Here is a 26697-nt window from a genome sequence, read left to right as displayed (position 1 = left end):
AAGGGAGGGTCACTCAAACTGGTGTTTCTGGATTCACATGCCTGGGTCTACCCAGGGCCCTAGCAGTTTCACTCTGGGCTGTGTGCAGGCAGTTTGGTCCTTGTGATTAAGCACTGGACAAAAAAATCCGAATGGCTCAGTCTGAACCCAGGCCCAACTACGCAGGCTCAAGGTTGAGCTATTCCCTGAAGGTCAGTCTTATCCCCCCACTCTTCAGCCCCCACCCTGCTGGAGCTGGGGAACACATGGCCCTTCCTAGACTGCTCCTCCCTCTCCCCTGCACCTGCTTGGGGTCCCCTTGGCGTGTCCCCCAGCTCTCTGAAATCTTACCTCAGCCATCCACCCTTGAACCCTTCTGTTCTCTATCCTACTCCGAAGCTAGCCTTTTCTCTGAAAAATTGAAAAATATAAATAGACAGTTGCGTCCTCTTTATTTTTACTTACTTAATTAACTTTTGTGCTGGCTGTGGGGCTTGAAATTCAGAGCTTGGGGGCTGTCCCTAAGCTTCTCGTTGTTTCTCAAAGCCAGCGCTCTGCCTCTTGATTCACAGCTCCACCTCCAGTTTTTATCTGGTTCATCGGATGTCTGGCTCTCACAGACTTTCCCGCCCAGGCTGGCTTGGAATGTCCATCCTGATCTCACCGCCCGAGTGGCTAGGATGACAGGCGTGAGGCACCGGTGTCCGGCAGGGTCCTTTCTGTTATACAGGGCATATAGATTCTTCGTCACATGACTGGAAGCCCCATTGGAACGCTCGGCTGTCAGGCCTGGTGACTGGCAGCGCCCGCCCCTCTCTGCCCTTTGAATTCTGTGTGCCCAGGGCAGCGGGCTCTGTGGGATATGCCTCAGGGCCTTCGAGTCCCTTTTTCCACCCACTTAGCTCCCACTCTGCTCTACTCAGCTCAGTGCCACCTTGCACATTCTGCCGTGACAGTAACTTCCTTTTGGAGCTCCTGGCACACACACGAGGGTGAGGGTAGAGAGGTTTCCCCCCACCCCCACCCCCACCCCCGGCTCCATGCCCTGGCTGGTTTCTCTCCCATGCATAGAGGTCTTCTCTGCATTCTGAGGGGTCCCCAAGGGCTCTGTTCCCAGCCTCCCTCCCTCCAGGGCTTCCTGGGGAGTTCAAGCAGACTGTGATTGGCTGGCTAGTGGACCCTGTTCCTGCAGCCCAAAGGGCTGACCTCCAGCTATAAGCAGGCTTTGACAACAGTAGGACAACCTGACATAGCCCCAATTCAGATGGCGGAGGAACAGGAGGGTGGATGTGTAAGTCAGCCGATCTGGATTTAGAGCCTAACCTTGAAACAAAACTTATAAATTAGAGCTGGGCTCAGTTGCCCCTGTGCCTGGTCCCTAAAGAATCAGGGGCTGAGGTGTGGGGATTGCTTGAGTCCAGGAGTTCAAGGCTAGCTTGGGCAACCTAGGGGAACCAGATCACAACAACAATGACAACAACTCTGGGTCTCTGGGGTCCCCTCGGTGTCCCCCGTGCGGCTTGCTGGGAAGGTTCTTACAGCCTCCCAGCTGGATCTTGGTTGGGATAACCCAGTGTGGCAGATCTGAGGAGCAGAGACCAGCAGAGGCCGCTGCGTGACAGGGCCCGCTATCCTCTCCGACAGCCCGCTCTCCTCACCGGTTTTCCTAGTTTCTACTGTAGCCATGCCCATTCTCTAGAGGAGGAAACTTCCTTCCTTCCTTCCTTCCTTCCTTCCTTCCTTCCTTCCTTCCTTCCTTCCTTCCTTCCTTCTTCCCTCCCTCCCTCCATCCCTTCCCTCCCTGCCTTCCTCCCTCCCTTCCCTCCCTGCCTCCCTTTCCTCCTCCCTTCCCTCCTTCCTCCCCTCCTTCCCTCCTTCCTCTCTCCCTGCTTGCTCGCTTGAGGAGCCTGGCTGCATCCACGCTGTGAAGGCCCAGGATGTGAAGATGTCACTGAGTTACGGCAGTGACTACAAGTGTGGGCTTGCCAGAGGTGTAAAGTCCCAATCATTGTTGAATGGACTGATCCAGAGGCCCTGAGTTCTCACAGGGGCTCAGCCGGGGCAGCTCCCGGTCCTCCTTCCTGTGTCCATTGCAGGGTCAGAAGTTGGGGTTGGGCGGGGCTCACATGGAATCCTGGCCAGTGCTGGTCCTGATCTGTCTGGAGCACAGACATGGGCCTGCCTGGACCTGCATAGTCTGTGGGTATGTGGGACTGGCTATGGCTCAAGATCAGCACCCACTGAGGACCCAAGTCCCCTCCCAGGCCCGGATCTGCTGGCCACTCCACGCAGGACACCCTAAAGTGAAGCCCTCTCCGGAGGGGAGAGCCACAGCATCCTGGACAGCCACCCAACTTCTGATTTCCACAGCAGTGCCTCCCCCTCTCTGGTCCCCACATCTGTGGACGGACATGATCCAAAGCGGTCCAGTCAGGTCGTTGCAGGGACGGGGGGGGGGTGGGGAAGGAAAGGATTCGGCAAAGGGCAAGTGATGTACACACATTGCACCTGTTTATGAAGATGGCAGAAGCAACCCCACTGGAAGCTGGTTGCCCAGGCTGGTGGCCCGGTTAAGGTCCCTCCTCCTGGCCACTGTGACGGATGCACAGAGGGACACAGGTCCCAGCGGTGACTTCCTGGGCTGCGGCTCTGGTGCCGCCATGTTTGTGCTGTGTGACCTTGGGCAAAGGTCTGCCAGGACCCTGACTATGGAAGGGCAATCATGATCCCGTTTACACTTCCTAGAGCTGCTGTGCACTTGAATTCCTGCAGAGGGCGCCACGGAGAGCAAATCGTTCATAGCCATTGGATTCTGCTCTCAGAGAGACTGAAGTTTAGGGCCCCTGGTGGTGTGGTTGAAAAGAGAATTCTTTCTTTATTGGTCTGTATGTCTACCTGGAGCTGCTGGGGGAGTTTTGCCATCATGAGGGGAGAACCCGCCTGATAATACATCTAACACAAAGGAAAGAGCACTCTCAGACAAGAAAAGAGGGACTGAGTTCTGTTATCATTTGAGTACCTTGATCTAGCTATTCCCGAAGCTGACTATTCAGCCACATAAACCAAGTATGTCTATTTCCTTCTCTTCTCCTCCTTCCCCCCTCACCTCCTCCTCCTTCTCTTTTTATCCTCCTCCTCCTCCTCCTCCTCCCCCTCCTCCTCCTTCTTCCTTAACTTACTTCAAGTTGGGTTTCTGTCATTTGTAACACGAGGCTCTACATGGGCTTCTACCCATCCATCCATAGATGTGTTCCAATCCCAGCACCAACAAGTCCTAGCTGTGTGGCTTGAGTCACATCACTTCCCGTCTCTGGCTACAAGAGGGGATTGAGTTCTATCGCTTACCAAGTGGAGCATGCCCGAGGCTAGAAGGGAGTGAGGCCCTCGGTTGAACCTAGGGCCCAGAGGAGAGGGTGTCCCTCCCTCCCCCACCACGCCCACCAGACCCCAGGTCCTGGCACACAGGCAGAGTCTGGTTGGTACAGACTTTATTGTTTCTCCAGCATTTTCCAGAAGAACGGTGTCATTTGAGGGCCGCGGGGGACGGGGGGAGTAAAAAATAACATAAACAAACTGAACAGAAACGCGGGAGGGCGGCAAGAAGGGGCTGAGATGGGGCGTTCAGGGCGGAGCCGTGGCAGACCTGGGCCAGTCAGAGCCGCTTAGCTTTCAGCCACCAGAGTGGAGAATTCTGCGAAAGAAAAGGACAGGCAGTGAGTTGCGGTGAGTGACCAGTAGGGGCCGCCAGAGAGGCTGCTCTGCTCACAGGGTCGGGGGGGGGGGGGGGGAGGGGGGCTTTGCCTTGGTCACTGTTCTGCTGTTTTGCTTGGGGATTGGAGTCTTGCTCTGTATAGCCAGGCTGGCTTCAGACTCATGCGTTTTCCCCGCCTCAGCCTCCCAAGGACTGGGATTACAGCCTTGTACCACCACACCCGGCTAGGCTATCTTACACGACAGTGACTATAATCTTATCATTTATCATCACCCCTAGCCCACAGACGAAGAAACAGGCTCAGGGGCCGGCTGTTTTCCTGAACTACGTTGCCGAGAGAAGCTGTCATGAGAGAGAGAGGAGTCTCCAGGTGCCACTAGGCGTCTCTGAGATTTGGTGTCCCTGGCCTGGGCTGTCGGGGCACGGGGGGGGGGGAGGGGGTCTCCGCTCATCCCCTGTCACCTCCAGCAAATGCAGTGACCTGGGAAAGGCCAGCCTGGGGACCAACGGGGAGGGGTTTGGTTCAGGGATGGTGAGGCAGGCCTGTAGTCCCAGCTACTCGGAGGGAGGAAGATGGAGAATTTGACCTCAGCCCAGGCAAAGCTAGAGAGACCCTATCTCAAAATCAAAATACCTAAGAGCTGGGGTGTGTGGCTTGAGTACTAAGGCCCTGTGAGGCCCCTGGGTTCAGTCCCTAGGAGTGTTGTTAATAATAATAATAATAATAATAATAATAATAGCCACCTGTATCCTGGAGCCTGCCACGAGACCTCTGGCCCTGCGCTAACAAACCGCTGTCCATGTGGCTGGTTTGAGGCCAGCACATGGGGAAGGCCTCAGGGGGAGATTCCCCCAACTACCCAGGGGGGAGACACACCTCACAGATGGGGAAACTGAGGCCCAGGCGTTTAGCGGGACCTCCATCACCCCAGCAGAGGCGGTGCAGAGGCCCGCACGCACCCTCGGCTCCCGGTCCACCCTGGCCGGCCTGACCTACTTTGTGAGGTGTAGAGTGACACGTGTCCCCCCCGCTCCCGTGTCCCCCGCCCGGTCGGCCGTGTCACGTCAGCCCTGCTCTTATTTACTTCGCGGTGCTTACCACACTCCGAAACGATCTTATTTATGTGCTTATTTTGGTCGGGCTGCCCCCCCCCCCACGGGAAGGGAAGGCAACTCTCTCCGAGGGCGGGGAAGCCTTTCTGGTTCACACCCCCCAGCTGCCGGAAGGTTCTAGTACACTGCTAAACGGATGGCAAATGGAGAGGGGGAGGGGCTCACGAGTCCCTCCTTAGGGGTCAGTGGGAGCCAACCGTACTGTTTGCACGGGGCGGGGGGGGGGGGGGGGTGGCGCGGAGCAAAGGGGTGCTGCAAATGGGGAAAGAGAAGAGGGCGGGGTGAGGGGTGAAGCTGGCCGGCCGACTCCCGATGCGCCTGGGGGTCCAGTTCTGTCCGTCTAGCTTCCCTGGAGAAGCCAGCCTGCCCGGTCTGGGGCCCTGGGGCCCAGGAAGGGGGGGCGGAGCATGGACACGGCCAGAGGAGCCTGGTGCCTGGTGCCCAGGCTGCTCCCTAGATAGGATGGGGGGGGCTGCTGGGAGCGGCCCCAGGGTGGAAGAAGCCGGGCATTGGGGAGCCTGAATCGCAGAGGTGTTTGGGGCCTGTGGGGTCTTGGCCTGTGCACCCTGGGATGGCCGGGGAGCCATCGGGGTGACCACAGGCCTGACTTTCCGCAGGGGACCCAGGATTCTAGTGTTCCCCGCTCAGAGTCTGGGCCTGTGTGTCTGCCCAGGGCAGTACAGTCAGGGACCCTCGCCTTGGTCCTCTCCTAAACATCCTGTCTTGTCTTAAAAGCAAGTGACAGGTACCCAGAGCCTGGTGGCGGGGGTCCTAGGGCAGGGAATGGGGGCTGGGGGCTGGGTCAGGGTTCTGCCATCTGTTGGGGTGCCTGGACCTGTGCCCATCCCCCATCAGGCTTGGCTTTGTCTGTGGGGTCTAAGAAGACATCTGTTTGGCTCTTATGGGGCGTGTGGAGCCTGCGGACCAGGGTCCACCTCCCATCTCTCCCTCCTGTGATCCTTGACTAGGTTCCCATGTCACTGGGCCTCGGTTTCCTCAGTGCAAGGATGGTGCTTTGAAATCACCTGGCTTAGAGCTCGGAGGAGCCAGCCTCAACGCTCCTGGCCAGCCATCGAGCCTCGCCAGAGCCGGCCCTCAGCTCCTGGTAGCCGGTACCCGGAGACCCCTGGGGAGCCACTTGGAAACCAAGCCCAGGTACTGCCTGGCACAGACGGCATGCCGCCATCTTGAACATCCTTACCGCCAGAGCTACCATTCCTCTCCACGGCCCCGAGCCATTTCCTGTCTCCACCTGGGCACCTGCCACTCTCTGCCTGCCGGTTTGTGCCAGTGCCACGGTCCCTGGCACACACACACACACAGCCCCACAACTAACTAGGACAAGAAAGACCTAAACAGGAGATGCAGGAAAGCTACGCCACAAACAGTTGGCCCGATTTAAGTTTCCCAACCACCACCTGAGATAGAATCCTACCTCAGTTTCCTCTGACTGGGGACTGAGAGCACGTTGTAAGGCAACAGGAAGGATGCCGGGAGGAGAGGGTTAAGAAGTGCCTAGATAAGGTGGGGGGGGGGGCGTGACCCTGAGGAAGGATCCAGAACATGCTCCCTTCGGTGGTAAGACTGGCAGGGGCGGCATTGCCATTGCCGTCTGAGCCTCAAGTGGTCCACGTCCTGCTTGTCCGATCAGAAGGCGGGGATGGGACGGCGGGAGACGGCAGATGGAGGGCTGGCAGATGTTCCTCCGGTCTCCCTCAGGAAACTGAAATGAGCTTAATGAGGTCTGCCCTAGTCCGAGGTGCTGGGGGATTGGACAAATTTAGAAGCTCGCGACAGGTGATGATGATGACCCCGGGTGAAACTCAGAGTCATTGAGTCAGCTTCTGGAAGGCCTCGCCTCCGTCCCTCGGTCCTGACGACCCGGGAGACAGAGCCCGCCCGGCCCGCTCCAGGTTTATCACCTCGCCTGGAAATAGCTCCCAGGCTGGGTTTCATTTACATAGCGATTGCAGGCAGAGATCACTTTCCCCACCCCTGTCTCACTAAGCAGGGAGGCAGGGTCATTTGGGGTCAAGCCAGGCAGCCCCAAGGAGGGGTGTGTGGGGGGGTTACCACCAGTTCTGGGGGGAGATTCACTGGTGTTACTCCATTTCATCCTCACTGGCTCAGACCCGCCGTTTCTCTGCAGGGAAACTGAGGCAGGGCCGCTCATCTGGGAGGATCCTAACCCTTGGCTTGGGCCACACCGGTCTCTTGCTCAGGGGTGAGTGGGGCGGGCCCTGCGCCCCGACGCTGCGCCCCGACTCAGCTGTGGCCGCTGAGGTAGGGGGAGACGGACGGGCCAGGAGGGACGTCTCGCTGTGCCCTGACCGCTGCTCCATTTTCCCAGAGGCCAGTTACATAAGCCGCGTCCTCTCCCGGCTCCACCGGCTCACGTCTCATCTAGCGTGGCACGAGGCTCAGAGCTAGTGAAAGTCCACTCGGGAATTCAGAGGAGCAGCCTGCCAGGCACGGGACCCACTTAGAACCCCAAAGGCTCAGGAGGAAGAGACACACAGTTAGGAGGCCCAGATCCAGTCCTGGGCCCTCAAGGATCTGCCCGTAACATCCACCAGGCCTCCGGTTCCACCTCCCTCCCTCCCTCAGCTTTTGCCACTCAAGCCTGGCACTCTCCTACGTGAGCCATCACTCCACTTCTGGCTTTTCGAGGCAGCTTACACACACAAAGTGTGCACATAACTCGAGGGGAAAGGAATCATTTCTAGAGCAGCCACCTTTGGGAGTTGGGGGGCATCCTGCCTGCCACAGGCAGGGCTTGACATTCAATGAATCCACAAGTTGTGGGTTTTTTTTTTTTCCCCAAGTGAAATTCAATAAACCTTGGCCCAACATTTTAAATATACAAATGGCCCTTGGCAGGAAAAAGTCCCCCAGCTCGGCGAGCAACGAGGCGATGAGGCGATGTGGCACCCCTACTTTGTCGATGGCTGCTCTCAGAAGGGAGGGGAGAGGGAGGTGACCTCCATAGGGTTGGTATCAGAGCACCTGCCTACTCCCCTCGTTCTGTGTCCTTCCACACCTTCCTGCTTACGGAGCTGCTTAAGGATGAGCCAGAACACTGTCCCCTGGAAGGAGCGGCTGGGCCGGCCTGCAGGTGGAAGTGTGGTCCACGGGGTCAGATGTGAACTATGGCCACCCCTTCGCAACCGGAAATGCAAACCCCGGGCTCTTGAAGCGGGGCAGGTCTCAAACACATAGGAAAGAGGAGCCGTCAGGGACAGGGTGGGCAGGCAAAGGGTCACTTGTGCGGTGTGACACTGTGTGTGTGTGTGTGTGTTACAGCGTGGGGGGGGATGCATGTGTGTGTGTGCATGTGCGGGTATGCAGAAGGCGGGCCTGTGTGTGTAGGTGTGCAGGTAGGGGGGGGTGTGTCCACCAGTGCATGTGTGTGCGTGGGTGTGTGAAAGGGGCGTGCACGTTCTAAGGGGCTGCAGTGCGTGTGCCTGTGTAAGCGTGCGCTGGTTGCTCGTTCTTGCCTGCAGCTCGGAGGGGAAGATCTTGGATTCGAATTGGAGTTCCATGGGTGTGCCCAAAGCTTCGTAGTCAACTGTTCCTCCCCGGGCCTCGGTGTCCTTGTGCGTACGTGAGGAACCCTTGTGAGGTTAAATGAGCTGGAAGAAGCGGATCTAGCCCCCAGGATGCAGGTGGCCGCTACGCTGAGTTCCTGCTGGCCCTGTCCTCCTGCACGCAGCGTGGGGTTTGGAGAGCCGGGCCACCATCCCAGTGAGGTGGGATAGCAGAGTGTCATGGTGGGACCCTCAAGCTCAGGGCTCTCTCTCCTAACTGAGGGACCCTGGGCACACTACCTAACTGCTCAGTGCCTCAGTTTCCTCATGTATAAAATGGGATCAGTGATGGCCCCCTACCGCCTAGGGTTCTGGTGAGGCACTGGTTCTCAAAGTGGGGTTCTGGGGACCAGCAGAGTCACCTGGTAACTTGTGAGAAAAGCACACACTGGGTCCTCCCTCAGGGGTCTGTGGTCCTCAGGGGTCTGGTATGCACTCTGCCTTGACAACTCTGGCTGGGACAGGAAAGCCTGGGGGATGGGCCTGCCGCACTGCATTGTGGGTCGGCCAGCCTCTGCGCCCGGCCTCTGTGGTTGCACGGCTGTGCTCTTGGACACCGTCCACCCCTTCCTAGCTTCTCACACCGGCCCAGCCCCAGCGTCTCAGGGTGGAGGCTGCGAGTCAATCAATCACAGCTCTAAGAGTCTGTCAGCTTCCTGGAAGTACTCGCCCAAAGACGAGAACGCACGGCATTATTATTAGAACGCAGCCTTCCTCCCCATCCCTGCAATCTGGAATCTTAAAGAACCTGCACAGTGCCGCTCCCTTAGGAGGACAAACAGCTGAGCTAGGGGGGCCAGTCCTGGCTCTGAGCTTCCCAGAGTCCCCACAGGTGCAAGCTCCCCGCCCCCAGCCTGGGCTTGCAGAGAGCCCCTCCCCTGCACCCCGGGAAGGAGCTGGGCAGGTACTCACTCACTCATGCACAAAACAAACTTTCTTGTTTTCCCCCGAGCCCCAGGCCCTGTTCAAGATGCCAGGATGAAAGCTGAGCAGACAGTCCCTGCTCTGTGGAGCTGACAGGAGACGCAAGCGATACCGCAGCCGACAAGAACACCTGTGACAGTCATTCATTAAACCTCCAGCAAAAGGACGGTGCAGTGCCGGGCAGCAGCTTTGAGCCCACAGACCTGAACTCACATCCTGACCTTCTCTCTTCCTGGCCACGAGGATCTAGGCAAACCCTGGGCTTCTCTGCGCCTCAGCATCCGACCCCCCAACCCTTCCATCACCTGGGGATTGTAACAGCACCTACTGGTGCCCGCCACCAATTCAGGCCTCCAGGAGCCGGGCCGTTCCTCCTGTCATTCAAGGTCACACAGCTGAGCCCTGTCAGATTCCTGGGGGAACGTGGTCTACTGGGGCATCTGTGGAACCCCAAACCAAGGAGAGACCCCCCCCCCGAGGATGGCCTGGTGACACGATCTTGGTTTTAAAGGCCAGGCACTTAACAGTGGGCCTCCAAGGCTCTGGGAGCAGAACTTCCCGAGTCTCCCCAACTCTCCGGCTACCATCACCATCATGCACGGGAAATGGATGTGGAGGGGTGTCTGCCTCTCCCCTCTGACAGCATGGGGTGTGGGGCTCGCCGCCTGAGGTGGAGGAGCTATCGGGGCTGGATCCCGGCTCTCCTGCTTGCCGCCACATGACTTTGAACCTCAGAGCTGCCCTCATGCTACCGCCCCCATATTCTCTGCCATCCTGAGGTGCTATCTACCTCCCCCACCCCCACCCTCCGCCCGCTGCCCTTTCTTTCTGTTGGTGCTGGTACTGGAGCTTGAACTCAGGGCCTCAACGCTCTTGCTTGGCTTTTTCATGCAAGCTGAAGCTCTACCACTTGAGTCACACTGCCACTTGTAGATACATTTAATGGTGAATTGGAGATAGGAGTCTCACACACTTTGCTGCCCAGGTTGGCTCTGAACCAGAATCCTTAGGTCTTAGCTTCCTGAGTAGCTGGGATTACAGGTGAAGCCACCAGAGCCCGACGTATCATCTGCCTTGATGGAGCCTATACCAGACGTCCATCACGTGCCCACATCGTCCTCCTCTCGTGCCTGGCAAACAAACCAACCATCTTCTGCCCCTTTCTAAGTGCACTGACTGTTCCTTGCTATTTTGCCCCAGCAGATGCCAATAACCTGGCTTAGAGCTGCCTCTGCTCCCCACTTCTGGACATCCCAGCCTACCTCCTCCACCTGCACACCTCCAATGTGAACACACGCGTGCGTGCAGAACCAGAAATCCGAGATGGAATAAACGAGTGGCGCAGCCTCTGTGAAGTGAGCACATTCCCAATTCTACCCTGTTTCTCTGGGCAGATTGTGGACGAGGAAGCTAACCGAGAGGGTTAGAGAGCCACTGCTCAGGGCAGCCAGCCTGGCAGTGGTCTAACTTATCTCTACCTTCTCCAGGGCTGGCACTGGATTGTGCTCAGGGGAGGAGAGAGAGAGGCAGGGAGGCAGGCCAGAGACTACCCTGGTGCTCCTTCACCATGCAGGTAGTTCTGTAAATGACCCAGCGGTGCACCAAGCCACCATTACCTCTCTGCTTCCTCCCTGCTGCCCTTGACAAACCTCTTCCTTTGTTCCCAGCCACAAGAAGGGCAACGGGGTCAGAAGGCCAGGGCCACCTCTGTACCTGACCTTGGCAAAGACTCTCCACATTCTTGTGTCTGGCACGAACAAGATCTCCTTCGTCGGCTTCTTGTCCACAAGTGTGCAACAAGGGTGCCCTCCCCAAAGAAAATGCATGTCTCTACACACTTAATTCCCATAATGTGTTCAAGCGGCTTAGAGTAAACTTGTCCTCCCGGGTGCCAGGCAAGGGAACCCAGGTGAGGCCAGGTGGTGCGTGCAAGGTCACAGGTGTGAGGGGCACAGAGGAAGCGATCGTGGGGCGCTATGCCTTGCACTCACTCCACAGGTGCTTGCTCACGACCCACTCCGGGTCCGGGAATGGCTGGATACTGGAGATGAGAGGCAGAATGCCCTCCAGTCTCTGTGTTAATTCAGTGCGCACTCTGTCTTTCCCATTCGCACTGCGCCTGACCTGGTTCTGAGCACATTCACAGGAGCACAGCGAATCCCACGGGGGCCTTGTGAGGTCGCAGCCATCTTTAGCCTCCGTTCAGAGACGGGGAAACTGAGGCCCAGAGTGGTTAGGCGAATGCCCCAAGGTCACACAGATAGCAGTGGCAAGGGGTGGCCTTGGAGCAGGCTGCGAAGGCGTATTCAGACCAGTCATAAGTTCCTGCTCTATTATTATTGTCCTAGCTCTTTACAGTGGACCAAACACCCATCTGCAAAATGTCATGATGCTGAAGATAGCTGCAGGGTGTACGCTACCCCTCCCCCTTCCCAGTCCCCTACCCCTAGATACCAGGCAGGCTTGATGGACAGGGCTGTGGGAGGGGGGACTCCAGCGTATCCCTTGTATTCAGAGCAGACCTGGGGAAGCACAATTCCCTCATTCTTAGCTGAGGGGGGGGTGGTGAGGGGGGGCTGGCTCTTCTTCCTGGCTCTCCTATAGGGCTGGCCTGGCGCATATACCGAAGGCCAAACTGAACCTGAGACTTGAGGCTACAGGACACCAGGAGAGGATGGAGTGGAGATAAAAGAATTTCCAGCCCTGGAATGCGACACTCCGAGAGGGGTCCTTAGGGACCTGTGGGCCTCATTTCCTCCGGCTCCAAGGAGAGGCCATGCAAGGTCACACGGCCCGTGGAAGCAGAGCCTGGACCAGATCCTTGGCAAAGAGGAGGGAAAACCCAGCGTCTCCTGTCATATCTGCTCAGCAGGGAAAAGGGGGAAAGAAATCCATTCTTTTGGGGTCAAATTTAGGAACAGATAGCAGTTTTTCTTTGAGACCTCCAACCTCACTTGTCACCTCTTTTTTTTTTCCTTCTGCAAATGTCTCTTTCTTTGGGACAATCGTAACTGCAAACTATTCGCATCCAAAGCCCTGCAGCTCCACGGAAACCTGGCTGCCGGCTACCCACCTTCAACTCCGATCTTGCCGTCTCCATCCTTGTCCCCTGCGGCCAGCAATGTCTTGGTTTCTTTAGGAGACAGGTCTCTGGCATCCGAGGAGAAACCCTTTAGGATGGATCTGGAGGAGGAAAGGGAGGAAGTGGGGAGGGAGTCAGGGGAAAGGTCACCTTGACACGCTCCCCCTCCCGCCCCCATGGCATGGGGTCACTGGTCTGCACAGTGCGGGGAGGGAAACAGCCATCTCCCCACAAGTATCCACCAGTGTCTCCTGCGGGTCAGGCTGTGCGGGCTTCTGGGGACCTCGTCGGGGCCTCGTGGATAAAGGAAAAGTGGGTCAAGGACTCTGAGAGCCGAGGGCATGCATGCTGGGGAGCATTGAAGGACGTGGAGGGGACCAGGCAAGAGTCAGGAGGACTCTTGGAGAAAAGTACCTGCATATGGTAGGCATGGATGGGTGGGAGAAGGTTCTAGATAGAGAGACCCCTGTGAGATGCTTTGGGAATGGATACCCAGGCTAGCTGAGGGAAGTTCTGACTTAAATGGCTCCTCCCCACGCCCTTCCCCTGCTCGCTCTCTCTTCCCCCTCCCCAGCCCCCTCTCCGTCTCCCCCTCTCTTCCTCTTTCTCTGACAGAATGCAAGTTAGCCTTGGCCACTTCGTGACACAAGGCCAGATGTGGGCCAGGTGGGTGGAGGGGAGGGAGGGGGTTGCTGCTGACAGAGCTTTGCATCTTTCTGTTCAGAGCTTCTCTTGAGTGCTTTGCACCCAGGACCCTGGGCCCCACGGCTGCCGCCCCGGTTCACCCAGAAATTGCTCTCAGTGGCAACTCCAAGAGGGACGGGGTCTGCCGAAGGGCGAAGGGCGAAGGTGCCTTTCGGATGTGTGGGGAAAAAAAATCAATAAATACTAACAAGAATGCCTCCTGCCTGGCCTGCGGGGTGAGGGAGTCCGGACCAACGCTCGCTGTGTGTATTCAATTATTAAGTAGCAGCATTCCATTAGCAATATTAAGTGGCTATAATTTAACCTAGTTAGTTGCTCTTTGAGCAGAGGGCTTGGTTTCCGGAAGCAGCGCGCTGGCTACAAGTCAGCCTCACGCCCCTCCCTCCCCCGGCCCACAGGGGTCGCGGAAGGGGGGGGGTCGGATTGGAGCCCATTTGCTGTGACAGGTGGAAGGGCATCTCCGATGGCGACTGGGAAAGCCCTTCCCAGCGCCTCCTCCCTCCACCCCCCTCAGGCCTCAGTTTACCCCAGCTCATCCTCCTCGATGAAGCCACTCTTGTCTTTGTCCAAGATGTGGAAAACCTTCTTCACTTCATCTGCGTTCTTTTTCTTCAGGCCCACCATCTGGAAGAACTTTTTGTGGTCGAAGGAGTCGGCAGCTGGGGGGGTGGGGGGTGGGGGGAAATGGAGAGCAGGTTAGGAAGACGATGATGGAGATGGGGCGTAGGGAGGGGTGCAGGTCCTGGTGTTTGTTGTCCAGCTCCCCAATACCTGCCTCAGGCTTGTGCTTCCCCCCCCCCCTCTAAAAAGACAGAGGGAGTCCACACCAGGCCAGGTGGCTCTGTCAAGGTCACAGGCTGGAGGTGGCTCCCCACCTCCGTACCCCTGCTCCCTCCCAGGCTCCCCCGCCCCCTCCCCCTCCCCTCTGCCCCCCTCCCCGCACCTCTTGCCAATAGCCAGTGTAGCTCAGGGGGTCTAATAGACTTTGGCTTCCCCAAACTGGTTTCTACAAAGTCCTTTGGGTGGTGGCTGGGTGGGGTGGCCCGGGAGGTGGAGGTGGCACGGGGTGAGAAGGCACAACCTTCTTGTCACACGCCCGCCGCCATGTCCTCAGGAAAGCCGTATGCAGAGGACACACTTTTGGTCAAGGTCACAGGAGGAGGATGGGAGGAAAGGAGAGCTCAGACGCCCTGGCATTGCGGCAGAAACCCATCTGGGTGTGGGTGTGCGCGCGCATGTGAGCGAGAGCGCGAGTGTGTGCGTGTGATTCTGTCTGTGTAGCCGTGCGGCCTATGTGAGGTGTGCGAGCACCTGAGTGTCGACGTGGGGGGTGAGGGGTGAGTGTGCAGGTGAGTGTGCAGGTGAGTGTGTGACTGTGTGTGTGTAGGCTCCCGGGGAGCGCCCACTTAAGTTTCCCCTGGGCTTGGCAGGTGGCATGGGTGGGTGGGCACAGCACCCTGGACACCTCCCCACCTCCCTTCCCGACCGAACTTCCCCAGAAGGAGGGATGGTGCTGGGCAGAGGGGGCTGGGAGCCTCCCCCGCTCTCCCCAACTTTCCACATCTCCAGCTCCTTTTTCAGAGCACCCCAGACCTGCGGTGTTCCACTGGCGGGTGCCGGGTGGGTGGGTGTGGACAGGCGGCCCCCCCCACCTTGGGTGGGAACCAAGGGATGGGGACAGGCAGGTCACCCCACTCTAGCCCCTCTCCTGCTGGGCTAGATGAGTTTGGATAAGCCTCCTCTGCTGGCCAGCCTCAGTTTCCCTGCCCTGGGTGGCAGAATGGGAAGGCTGACAACGAAGCTAAGGTTCCCAGCAGGGTGGTCAGACAGCTCCCCGCCCCCCCCCCCTGCAGGGGACTGGAAGCTTCAGGTGAGGAGGGCTACACAGGTCTGGACAGAGCTGAGCACCTACTTTGGGAAGGTCACCCCGCCCTCGGCCCCCCAAAGGTGAGGGGATTCTAACCTCCAGGGATGAGGGCAGTGGGACAGTCCCAGGTCACTGCCTTTCAGGAAACATCTGGTCCCGAATAAGGATGGGGGGAAAAGGGGTGCCATGGGGAAGGAGGGGGACAAGCTCCGCGCGCTCCAAACGTCTTAAAGGGAAAGTCCCCAGAGCGCCCCAGCGCCCCGGAGGTCCTTCCTCGGACCCCGAGTCCTCCCAGTGAAGCCACCTTTCCAATGCCCACAACTTTGTGTGGCATCCGGGGGAGGGAGGCATCGAGCGTCCGTCCTCCCCGGTAGCTCCCTGAAAAGCTGAGGAGCGCTGGCTCCCTCCGAGGGTCGCGGGGCGCGGGGGGCGCAGGGGGCGCAGGGGGCGGGTGAGGGGAGGGGGCCCGCGGAGGGGAGCGGAGCTGCTCACCGGCAAAGGCTCCTATCGCCTTCTTGATGTCCTCGGCTTTGAGCAAGTCTGTCATCGACATCCTGCAACTGTTTGAGCGGGCAGAGCAAGTGCGAAAAGATTAAAAAGTGCTTTTCTCATCATTTCTGCTCATATGACCAGCGCTGCAGTGGCGCGCGCCAGGCGCACGCACGCCCGCCCGCCCGGCCTGGCACCGCGCCAGGGGCGCCGGGCTCCGCCGGGCTCCGCGCCGGGCTCGCCACCCGCTCGGCTCCGCGGGGGGGAGGGGGGAGGGGGACAGCCCGGGCGGGGGGTCCTCAGCACCCCAGGGGGGGGGGCTGTAACCAAAGCGCCAGCTTGCGAATTGAAGGGACGAGCCTGCTACCCGCCCGGAAGATCGCCTGCCGTCAAGGGCAAGCAGGAGGCGCGGGCTCTCCGATCCCGATGCGGGAGCGATGCTCCCATTGGGAGCTGGGCCCGCGGGGGGTCCAGGCTGCACCCCTGGGGGCCTCTGGCCCGGTACCCATTCGCCCCTCATGCCTCTGTGAGCCTCCTCTCTCCTGGGCCCCCCACAGGCCAAGTTATGTCGCAAAAACCTGCCAGCTGAATTTGGTGTGTTTTGTTTTTTGGGGGGTGAAATCTGAAACCTCATGGTCCAGAGGCGGAGGAGCCGGGCGGGGAGGGAAGGCAAGACCTCCATCTCAGATGGCGACTCCTGTTCTCTGCTCTCCAGAGCCACTAAATCTGGGGTCCCTCCTCCCCTTGGGCATGAGGCCCTCCCCAGGGAGGCCCAGGTGGAGGACTATACTAAAGAGTTTAAACACCCCACCCCATGTTGGGGGGGGGGGGCGGGTAGCAACTTCAGATCACACTTTCTAGGCAACCTAAGCAGACTCTGTAGCTCCGGCACCGCTTCTGGGAATGGTGATTCCAGCTAATTTTCAGGCCACCAGCAACCCTGGCTGTGACCAGCTGAGCACTGTCTGGGGGAGTCTAGGGACCTGGGCTCTAGATGTGGGGCTGTGCTAAGTCCCTACGTGGTGACCTTGGGCAGTGACCTTCTTCAGCTCCAGGCTTCGCGCTCCCTGTGTTGGGGTAGGGATGTGGGCGGCCTGTCCTGGACCAGGAAGCTCTAACCTGAGGTCCAGGAAGGTGGGCGGCAGTAGGGACCGTGGTGGGCCTCGGTGGTGGGGACCAGGGACAGCCGCCCGGCTGTCAGGAGCTCAGGTTCCCTGACACTCACTGTCAGCACTGTCTCCCTGGCTGGGCGCTGGACGGCTGCCCTTCCTGGAAACCTGAGGAGCAGCTGGCTCCAGCTGCCCACTCCTGGGTGAGTCACCCCCTTCAAGGCCATCCCCGGCCAGCTGGCTTCCAAGACGCCGAGGCTGCAGCTCCTGACCTGTGGTACCTCTGGTCGCCAAGCCCACCCAGAGCCCCCAGCTACCTGGCCCTGCAGCCTCCGCTGCGGCCACCTCCACCTCCACTCCGGTGTGCTGTGAGTTCAAGTCCCACGGCTCTGCTTATTTTCAGGCCTAATGACAGCATATATCTCTTCACCCCAGGGACCCTGTGCTCCCTCCAGATGGGGAAACAGAGGCTGAGACGGTCCATGAGTGCCCCCAGGCCCCACGGTGAGGCAGGACTCTCCCAGGGTCCTCCGATGCTAGGGCCCAGTGACCCGCTCAGCACCCTTCCTGGTGCCTGGGGCCCAGTCTCATCACACCCATGCATCTGAGTCACCATCCCTGGTCCATCCCCAGACAGACCCCTCTGCCAGGGACCCTCTTCGGCCCCTTCCCTCTCTCCATCTCCCTCCCTGCTGCCCAGAGCCCTGTGGACTCGTCACTTGAGTCCCTTGGGTAGGGCATCCGACATCAGCCTCTCTGGACCAGCCCGGCCGCCCTCCATACCCCTTCCTACTGCCCTTCTGCTTTCTGGTTCCCTGTGCGGCATCTCCAGGGTCCACGTGTGCCTGGCCCCACCCTCCGTGTCCTACAGATTGGAGCTCTGAGATCCAGCCATGGGGAGGGATGGATCTGGGCCATCTGGGATCTGGGGAGTTCGTTCCCTCAGGGCTTCCCTGGGCTTTCCTGCTGCCCAGCCCTGGTCCCCAGGGAAGGAGGGATGAGCTGTTCCTTCCAGCCGGCCTCCTCCCTCCTCATCCCTGCATGGGCCTCCACACCGGGAAGCTGCCACTCACCTTGGGCGGGGCGGAGGCCGGAGCCTGCACACAGAAGTTGGGTTAGTGGGGGATCCTGTGGAGAAATGAGTCTGGTGGCAGGGTGGACACTTAAATAGTCTTGGGACCTGGCTATTTTGGGAGGTGGCGTTTCCCCCTCCCCCCCCCCAGTCGCCGGCCCCCTCCCCTTCCGGTGTCAGGTATAGTCCCCAACCATGGGGCTGGGTTTCTGTATCACATTCACCCCCCAAGTCCCATTGGGCCAGGCCTATTAATAACCCTTGGCCCCTGCCTTCCTCGGGCACCCAACATGGAGGCCCAGGCGGGACCTGCCTCTTCCAGGAAGCCTTCGGGCCCCAAACAACGTGGCAACAACGTTGCCTTCCTCCAGAGCTGGCTAGGAAAGGAACAGAATGGGATTAAAAACAAACAAACAAACAACTAAGGGCTGGGCGGGGTTCCCACGGGTACAGGGTCACAGCGTGGGGTGGTGGCTCTCACACAGAGAAGAACAGATGTGGCTCCACTGCGGCTCACAGCTGGGCACCTGGAATGGAGATCGGAGTCAGTTCTTTCCTGCCAGGGCGGGGAGAAGGACGGTCGCTGTGTCTCCAGTCCCTTCTGCTACACACCTGCAGCCTCCCCAGCTAGAAAACGCGCCGTGGAGCACAATGAGATTGAGGGGGGCGCCAGCCCCCCCAGCCCCCCCCCCCCCCGAGGCTCATCAGCATGCCACTCTGCACAGAGCCTTCAGGAGTTGAAAGGCGTCTCTGCTTGTGTCAGTCTCGGGCTGGAGACGGGAGTCCGGAGTAGGTTTGGAGAAGCATCAACGAGTTCAACACAATTTGTGTCTTCCAGAGAGTCTTGCCGGGGTGCCACACGGCACCCCGGTGGCCGTGGCACCCTCTCCCCGGGGACAAGATGTAGACGCAAGACCCCTAGAGACTTGGGGCGGAGGACACCCCACCCCCCCGGAAACAATCAGCCACAGCCTGCCACAAAGCTGACCCGGGTGCCACGGCTCTGCGCTGGGCATGGGGTATCTGGGAGACATCGTGGTGGGGTGCCCAGGAGGCCTGAGCTCTGGAGCGAGACCCGGGCTGGGCCAGGGGGGCTTCGCTGGTAGATGAGGAGTTTACCCGGGCCTGGCTGAGCTTGGGGAGGTGGGAGCCCCTTGTGTGTGGAGCGCTGTTGGGTAGCGCAGACCCAACCCGCACCCTGCGACCGGGGATCGGCCACGCCCTCTCCCAGTTCACCTGCGGGAAAGAATTGGGCTCAGGAGGGTTCGGCCACGGGCACCGGGTCACACAGCGGGGGCGTGTTTTTAACTCAGGTCTCGGACTCCGAAGTGTGTTCTCCTTTCTGCCCCGCGGCCTGGCTTCTTGAAGAAGATCAGGGGAAGACTGGGGCAGCGCCACCTCCAGGGGGGTTTCTTCCTCCCGCTTCTCTGTGGACTTCTGCAGCTCTGGGGGGGCTGTGCCTCGTGGCGAGGGGGCTGGAATGCACCATTTCACGTTGCCCTTGCACGACTCCCAGAGGTTTGAGGAAATACAACCCCAGAGTCGCACAGCTTAGAAAGCAAGTGCAGAGCTGGGATTTGAACTCGTTTACTGTTCCGAGGCAGCACCTTCCCCCCTTCCCCCGCCAACCCCCCCCCCCCGCACATTTGAGGACAGACAAGGAGATTCTAAAGCCTGAGGAGAATTTCCTGCCGCATTTGCCAGCTCCTTTTGCCCTGAATCGCTGCTAATTCGAGCAGCCTTTGCCTTATTAGCCGACTTAATTTTTTTACAAGGGCCTTCAAGGCCAGAGAATGAGTTTTCACTTGAGCCTATTTCTGACTAGCGTGCATAAGGCGCTGGGTTCCATCCCCGGTACTTAGGAGCCAGGGGAAGGGCAGGGGAGCTTTGACTTGTGCGACTGACAAATCCTGTAAGGTTCAGGTATGGCTTGATCCAGAACCATATGGGCATAAGGGTCTCTCTCTCTCTCTCTCTCTCTCTCTCTCTCTCTCTCTCTCTCTCTCTCTCTCTCTCTCTCCCCTTCTTCCTCCCTCCCTCCCCCAGCAAGACCTGTGGGGCATGGTGGCCTTCTGAGAAGGGCCACCCATCCTCTCAGGGCTGGAGAGGATGGTCCCCCGCAGGGCTGTGAGCATCCAGGTCCCCTCCCCTGCCTTCATGCTTGCCGAGAAGGCCCAGGGTGGAGTCTGCTGGCTGCTCACCAGCTATGTCCCTCGCCCCTGAACCTGGGCTGGGAAGGGAAGGGGAACTGGAGTCTGGGCACCCTGCAGGCTTTGGGCCTTTCATAGGGAGGGGACAGAGCGGTCTGGTAGGCAGGGCCGGGAAGCAGCCCATTCAATTGAGTCTTGGGGTACCGGGGTGCCAGGCACAGGGAGGTGGGTGGGCCGAGCCCAGGTGAGCTTCAAGGCAGTGGGCATGGAGCTCACTTTTCTGGACTTGAGGTTCCCAGCCCCTCCTCCCCGCCCCCCACACCTCCTGCCCACTCCTCAGGACATCTAACAGGCGGTTTAAGGGCGGCACCAGGGTGCAGGGGTTTCTTGTTCTGATAGGGATGAGGTCCCGGGGAGTCAGCCATCAGATGAACAGTACCTGTGGGGCCCAGTCAGGGACATGTACGTTGCTCACGGTCTCACTGATTTTTTGTTGTTGTTGTTGTTTACTGGTGGACAAAACTGAGGTCCAGAGAAGTGGAGCCACCACCCCAAAGTCACACAGCACACCGGGACCAGAGCCTAGTCTATCTGCCTCTACCCAGGTCCAAAGGCGGTGGAGGGAGGGAAGGCAGTGTGTGCAGATCAGCAGTGTCCCCGCCGCTGCCTGCCAGCAGACGGGCTGTGGCTTCGCTGGTGAGATTTCGTTAGTTCACACTATTTCCACCTGCTGCGCCCGGGAACAGGATACAGTACCTCCCGTCCAGGGCCTGGCGGGCAGGGGCCTCTGCGGGATCTAATGATATTTATGAGGTCAGTCCTGCAGGGTGACGTGTATTAACTCGAAAGAACCTTGGCTACACCCCTGTGGCCTCCCGTCCCCTCTTCCCCCTCCCCCAGATGGATGCACCGGTTCTCCACCGAGAGAGGTGGGGGGGGGGCTCGGGGTGAAAAGCAGAGCATCGTGACTCCCTCCGGGGCTCTGCCCACTCAGTCCTGGCCAGGCTCCTGCCAGGTATCTCGCGTCTCTGGTCCTCGGTATCCCCGGTGATGAAAGGGAACATGAGGAGAAGCTGGGGTCGACGGGAAGGGAGATAATCTTCCTTTCTTTATTAAGAAACATTTAACTGTTGTTATAAAGGTGAGGTACGGAGGGACTGCAGTTATGCACTGCAGGTAAAGAGAACATTTCTTTTGGCACCGTGTCCTCCCTCCTTGGCTTTGGCGGGGTTCCCCTCCCCACCCCACCCACAAGTCCACTTCCAACATCGTGTCTAGTGAGACCCATGGCTGCATTTGCTCGCCCTTGGTCCCTCCATTTCTGTGCTTCCCCCTTACCCTCCCAAAGACAGGAACGAACCAACAAGGCCCAAAGTAAGAAATAATCATAACAGAAAGGGAAAAAAAAAAACAACCCTCTTGTGTCCATGTCCCGGGGTTCATGTTGTTCAGAGTGATTTTGCGTGAGCAGGCACACGGGCGTCGCGCCTTCGTATTCCTCTCCTAGGCGCAGCCTCCTTTTGGGCTCCCTGCGTGTGAACGCCTGGAGTCCGGTACCCGCGGTCTGTGTCTCTGAGCCCGGCTTACCTTGCTTAACACGATGTGCTCTGGGCCCTTCCACCTCGGGAGGGCGGCCACTCTCTCTGAGAGGGGCCCGGAGGCTGCCAAGTCCCGCGGCAGATGCTGGGCCGTTGTCACTGAGGGGACCTTGCTCTTGATTCTGTCCTGCCTCTGAAGCAAGAGACATGAGGACCAGGGACGGCCATGTCTGGCCATGCCGGGGGGGGGGGGGGGGGGGAAGCAAGGAACCACCCTTGGGGAGGTTGGAGATGGAGAGCTGGACAGGGCTGGGCTGGGGGCTCGGCACCATTGTGGTCCGGAAGGGGCTCGGGGGAGGGAGACAAGATGGCGCCATTGTGGTCATAGAAGGGGACAAGATGGGGCTAGGAGCCCAGGTGGCAGTGAGCACCCTAGAAACCCCTATCTGCCTGGGGCTCCCAGGGGAGAGGGCCGAAGCTGGATGGGGGGACTGAGAGCCGAGGCTGCAACCTGGGGGGACACGGTGGGGCCCAGCCAGCCTGGGGCTTCCGCTCAGGGGATGCGGGAAGGAGGCAAATGCAACCCAGGGGACCATGGGCCTGGGGTGCCCAGGCCCTGGCTGGCACGAGCGGGCAGACGATGCCAGGCTGGGCTCCAGGGCCGGTGCTCCTGTCCTGTTCACATCTTGCTCACAACTCCTTCTTTACCCGTGTGCAGCCTGAACTGGCCGTCCCCTCGGCTGGTGGTCTCTGCATGCCAGGAAGCCCCCAGGCCAGCCAGCTGCCCTCCTTGCATTGGGTTTAGAGTGACCCCTTCGCACCAGGTGTGTCCGCGCCTCTCATCCCCTCTTACTGCAAAGCCCGCTTTGTAACGGTAAAGTCACTCCTGAGCTCAGCATGTAAGAGTCCTAGCTTCAATTCCCTCCAACAAAACCTTCCGTGTGCCGGGAGCCGGTGGCTCACACCTGCCATCCTGGCTACTCAGGAGGCTGAGTCCTAAGGATCACCGTTTGAAGTCAGCCCTGGCAGGAAAGTCCAGGAGACTCCATCTCCAATTAACCACCAAAAAGCCAGAAGTGGAAGTGTGGCCCAAGCGATAGAGCACCAGCCTTGAGCCAAAGAGCTAATAGGTAGCACTTAGGCTGTAAGTTCAAGCCCCAGGACTGGCACAAACACAAACCAACAATGAATTCAGTAGCCCTTGGAAACACACAGGTTGCATTGTCTGTGTGGTTGGTATGCTATGGTTTTGTTTGTTTGTCCGTGGGGTATTTTCCAGTGTATAGAACAGACTGGATTCAGAGACAGATTCTCAGACTTCTTGCAGTAAATCCTGGGCTCTGAAAGCTTTGGTTTCCCTTCAGTCTGGCTGGTTGCATCTGGGGCAGGTTTGAACACGCCGCTGCCCTGTCCTGGCATGACCCCCCGACAGCTCCATCTCCTTGGGGGGAAAGTCCCCTGACTCATCGCTCCCCACGGCCTGGCCTGCGGCCCTGCCGGTCACCTCTCACCCGGGCCCGGCCCTCTCTCATGGCTGGCCCCCTGGCCTGTGGGCTGCTGGGCTGCAGCACGACTGGATCATGTGTTCATTGAGAAGAGCAGCGTTTCCACCACGCTCCTGTCCCAGCCAGCCGCCTCTCCTGGACTTGTGGCCATGGACCTCGCTCTGCCTTCACCTGTGGTGGGAGCCTGCCATCCCCCCTCCCCCATGGGAAAGGCTGCCCACATACTTCTTCCCGCCCTAGGTAACAGGCACCTGAATGCCCCAAAGCAAGAGGAAGCTGGGTGAGTTCAGTGAGTTTGTACAATAGGCTCCCGGAACCCGGCAGATGAACTTTAGGTACCACAAGCTTGTAAAGCTTGTCCGGAAACTTTTAACATTGAAATAAAAGGGACACTTGGCCCCAACTCTCACCCAACCTGTTAGTCACACCCCAGCTCCCCCGCCAACAGTGGGACTCGGGGAGAAAAAAAAGGCCGACTGGGGTATTATCCCAGGAAGGAGAAGAGACCTCCCAGACCCACCCGGACAAAGCGAGGAGGGGCCTGCAGCGGCGGCTGGGAAGAACTGCTCAGATAAGAGGGGAGGCATCGGAGCCCGAATGGAGTCACTTGTGCCTGTCCCTTCAAAAGAAATGAAAGCCAGGAGGTCAGAAGAAAGTAGTTCACCAACATGCCTGTCCACTGCCCATCCCTGTCTACCTCTTGGACTCGGGGTGGTTGCCTGAGTGCCCTCGTGGGTCTCCCATCCACCCTCAGCAGGCATCGATTGCCCAGGGACAGGAAGTGTTCGCGGCTGCCCACCTGGCCCGGAACCATTCCAATCCAGCCTTAGCTTCTGACTGCCGGATTTGTGCAAAGACAGGCCCCATACACTATCCGGCTGCTCTTCCTGACCCGTCCACCGCGCTGTCCCTGGCCCAGCCACCAGAAGCCCCAGCACTCCCTTCCTGCCCCCCGTCCAGTTATTCGGAAATGCTTCCTTCCCTGGATGGGACACACCTGGGTTTGTGCTCCAAAGGGAACTTTTCCAGCTTGTGACCTGGGTGTGTTCTTCCATGGCGTTCCTCTCCACTGGTCCTACCATCAGGTCAGCCTTTTGCCTGGCCTCACATTCCTCCCCAGAGGAGAAGGAGAAGCCCCGCTCATCTGCAGCCCCCCCCCCCCCACGTTCTCGGTGCTCCCACCCCCCACGATTGCCATCCCTCTCACTGTGGGTCAGTTAGCCATGCCAGGCTCACTGGTGCGGGGCCACTGGTGTCAGAATGTCACATACAGGGTCAGTACCAGGGGCCGACCCAGCAGGTCACGGAGGATTTTACAGCCCTCGCCTCACAACGGCAGCTCACGGGCCACAGCGGTCCTCCACAATAGACGTGGGCTCACGCCCACGCTGCTCACACTCACCGCTGCACACGGGGGTCATGGTGGCCCAGGCCACCACGTGGGAGCAGGTCAAGGCCCTCTTATTATTACTGCAGGCAACCCAAGGCTTCTCTTACACCACCCTGCCCTGCCCAGCACAGACCTGGACCCTGAAGACCCCAGCCCCAGTGACTCCTCCATGCCCCCCATGTCAGCAGGAAGTAGCCAGAGGAGACCACAATGCCCCTCAACCTTTTACATCCCCTCAGGGTCTCCAAGGATGGGAATCTGCAATCCTAAAAATGTGCAAATCCACTTCCCCCCCATACCCCCAAACCCCTGCCCCGTCCCAAGTAATGGGTGCCTGAATTCCCTGAGGCAGGCCACACCTGGCTGAGCCAGGACCGGCTCAGTGAGTTTGTACCACAGGCTCCAGAAAGCAGGCATGCTTAAATTACCGTAGGCCCAAACCACCAACTTGCAAAGCCTAGATCTCTGCCTCCCAAGTAGTTAGGATTGCAGACAGACTTGAGCCACCCTACCAACTTTCCAGAAGATATTGCCTGGTCTAGCCTTGAACTTGCAATGGTCCTCCCTCAGCCACATGAGCAGGTGGAGTTACGGGCGTGTGCTTTGCAGCTGCAGATCACGTCAATACATCGAACGTCAAGCGAGTGCTCTGTCAGTGTCCGGCTCAACCTTGCCCATGGGTCCATTTGGAGTATCTCAGAGCATCCATGACGGGATAACCCACAAAGGTAGACCCCCGCCCTCATCCGTGTGTGTGTGTGTGTGTGTGTGTGTGTGTGTGTGTGCGAGTGTGTGTGCGATCACCACCTGGAGTCTCTTCTTCCCCCTCTTTTATGGGTGGAGATGAATTATTCCGAGTCTGGGGCTTGCACCTCAGGATACAGCCAGGGGCCCATGACAGTGTTTGGAGAAGAACCACCCAGCTCCCTGGGTACTTAGCTTACGTTCTGACCGTAGCGCAGTGCCACCTACAATCCCACTGGAGCAGCCCAGGTGACATCAGACGGAGGAGAAGGACTACCTGGACGCCAGCTCCATGAACCGCCAGAAAGAACATGCTGTCGAGGATCCATTGGGGAAGATGTGAAGGCTTTTCACCCCCCCCCCAGATACTCTATTTCCCTTTGTTGGGGTCATGACTCCCCCGAATCCTCTCTAAAGAATTCTCTGAGACATGGGGGCTTCTCTGCTTCTCCAGCTTTCTCCCTGGAATGCCCTCCCACGGAGAAGATGCTTTTGCTGTCTGCGGTGCAAGGCCAGTCCAATGAGTCCCCAAGGCCCAGGGTGGGGGGGAGGGGGGAGGGAGGACTCACAGCAATGACCACAGAACCTAAAGGTCTTACTATCTGACCCTTGTTTGTTTGCTTTTTTAAATAACAGTCCAGACCCTCAGTGTGGAATGAGGGAACACCTGGCCATGCTCATAACTTAGAAATGATTTGGTGTAGGCAGACAGACCTTGAGGAATAAATAATGTGCCATGAACACACGTTTGAGAAAGGCTGAGAGGGGAGAGGTCATGCGGCATCCCTCACTGTCCTCTGTCCCAGGGGCCTGTGGTGTGCCGTTTCCCTCCACCTCCTGGGCCTCTCTCTGGTGGGTCCTCTCCCACAAGCCCTGCCGCTCGCTCCCTTGCTGGGCACATCTGGTCACCAGATGCAGCAGGTGCACACTGGAGATGGGGGAGACTCCCTATTCTTCTCCTCATCTCACCCTTTCTGTTTTGGTTTGTTGGCTGGTACCGAGACTTGAACACAGGACTTCCCAGTTGCTAGGCAGGTACTCTACCACATTGTTCACAGTACACCAGATCCCCTTCCTACCATCTGTGACTTTGTGTCCCCTAACCACCCCCTTCCCGGTTCTGACGCACAATGTGACACCCTCTGCTCCTATAAGGAAAAATTGTTTGTGAGATCATGCCTGCCTTATTTCCTTCAACGTCATGTTCTCTAATGCCGCCCGTGGTGCTGCAAACGACAGGACGGCCTCCTTTTTATGGCCGAGTAGTATTCCATTATGTATATGGATTACGTGGTCTTTATTCATCAGCTGCCCACAGAAAGGTTGATTCTAGACACTGGCAGCAGTGAATAATGCCGAAGTGAGCGATGGTTCGGGTGGCTCTGGGATACACAATTAACTTCCTTTGACTGTGTTGACCCAGTAGAGAAATTGCTCCCTCATATGGTAGTTCTAGTTTTAATTTTTCTGAGGAAGCTCTGAACTGTTTTCCACAACGGTGATACTACTGTGGCTTTAATTGCCAGTGGCTTGGAAGGCAGCCCTTTCTCCCTTCCTTTGTATCCTCTCTCCTTGGAGTTCTCCTCTGACTGACCGTTTGGTCAGACCGTCTAGTTTAGACTAGAGTGTGAGAGACGCCAAGTTCTCAGGTGGGACTGAGGAAGTCAGCTTTCAGAGAATGACAGAAGGGGCTGGAGATATAGCCTAGTGGCAAGAGCGCTTGCCTCGTAT

General features: G+C 58.5%; 1 protein-coding gene across 1 annotated transcript; it reads right to left on the bottom strand.

Moving 5' to 3' along the window:
* Positions 1 to 3450: 3450 nt before the first annotated feature.
* Pvalb (parvalbumin) lies at positions 3451 to 17716 on the bottom strand. Its single transcript, XM_048355998.1, has 5 exons — positions 17641 to 17716; positions 15462 to 15529; positions 13629 to 13761; positions 12389 to 12498; positions 3451 to 3670 (listed from the first exon to the last, which is right to left on the bottom strand). Exons 2-5 carry the CDS (start codon positions 15520 to 15522, stop codon positions 3642 to 3644), a joined length of 333 nt encoding a protein of 110 aa, XP_048211955.1. The 5' UTR covers positions 15523 to 15529; positions 17641 to 17716; the 3' UTR covers positions 3451 to 3641.
* Positions 17717 to 26697: the final 8981 nt, after the last annotated feature.

Source organism: Perognathus longimembris, chromosome 1, assembly GCF_023159225.1.
Source record: "Perognathus longimembris pacificus isolate PPM17 chromosome 1, ASM2315922v1, whole genome shotgun sequence".
In the NCBI taxonomy this organism is placed as follows: Eukaryota; Metazoa; Chordata; class Mammalia; order Rodentia; family Heteromyidae; genus Perognathus; species Perognathus longimembris.
The sequence above is the reverse complement of the archived record's forward strand: the minus strand, read 5'-3'. Positions and strand labels throughout refer to the sequence as shown.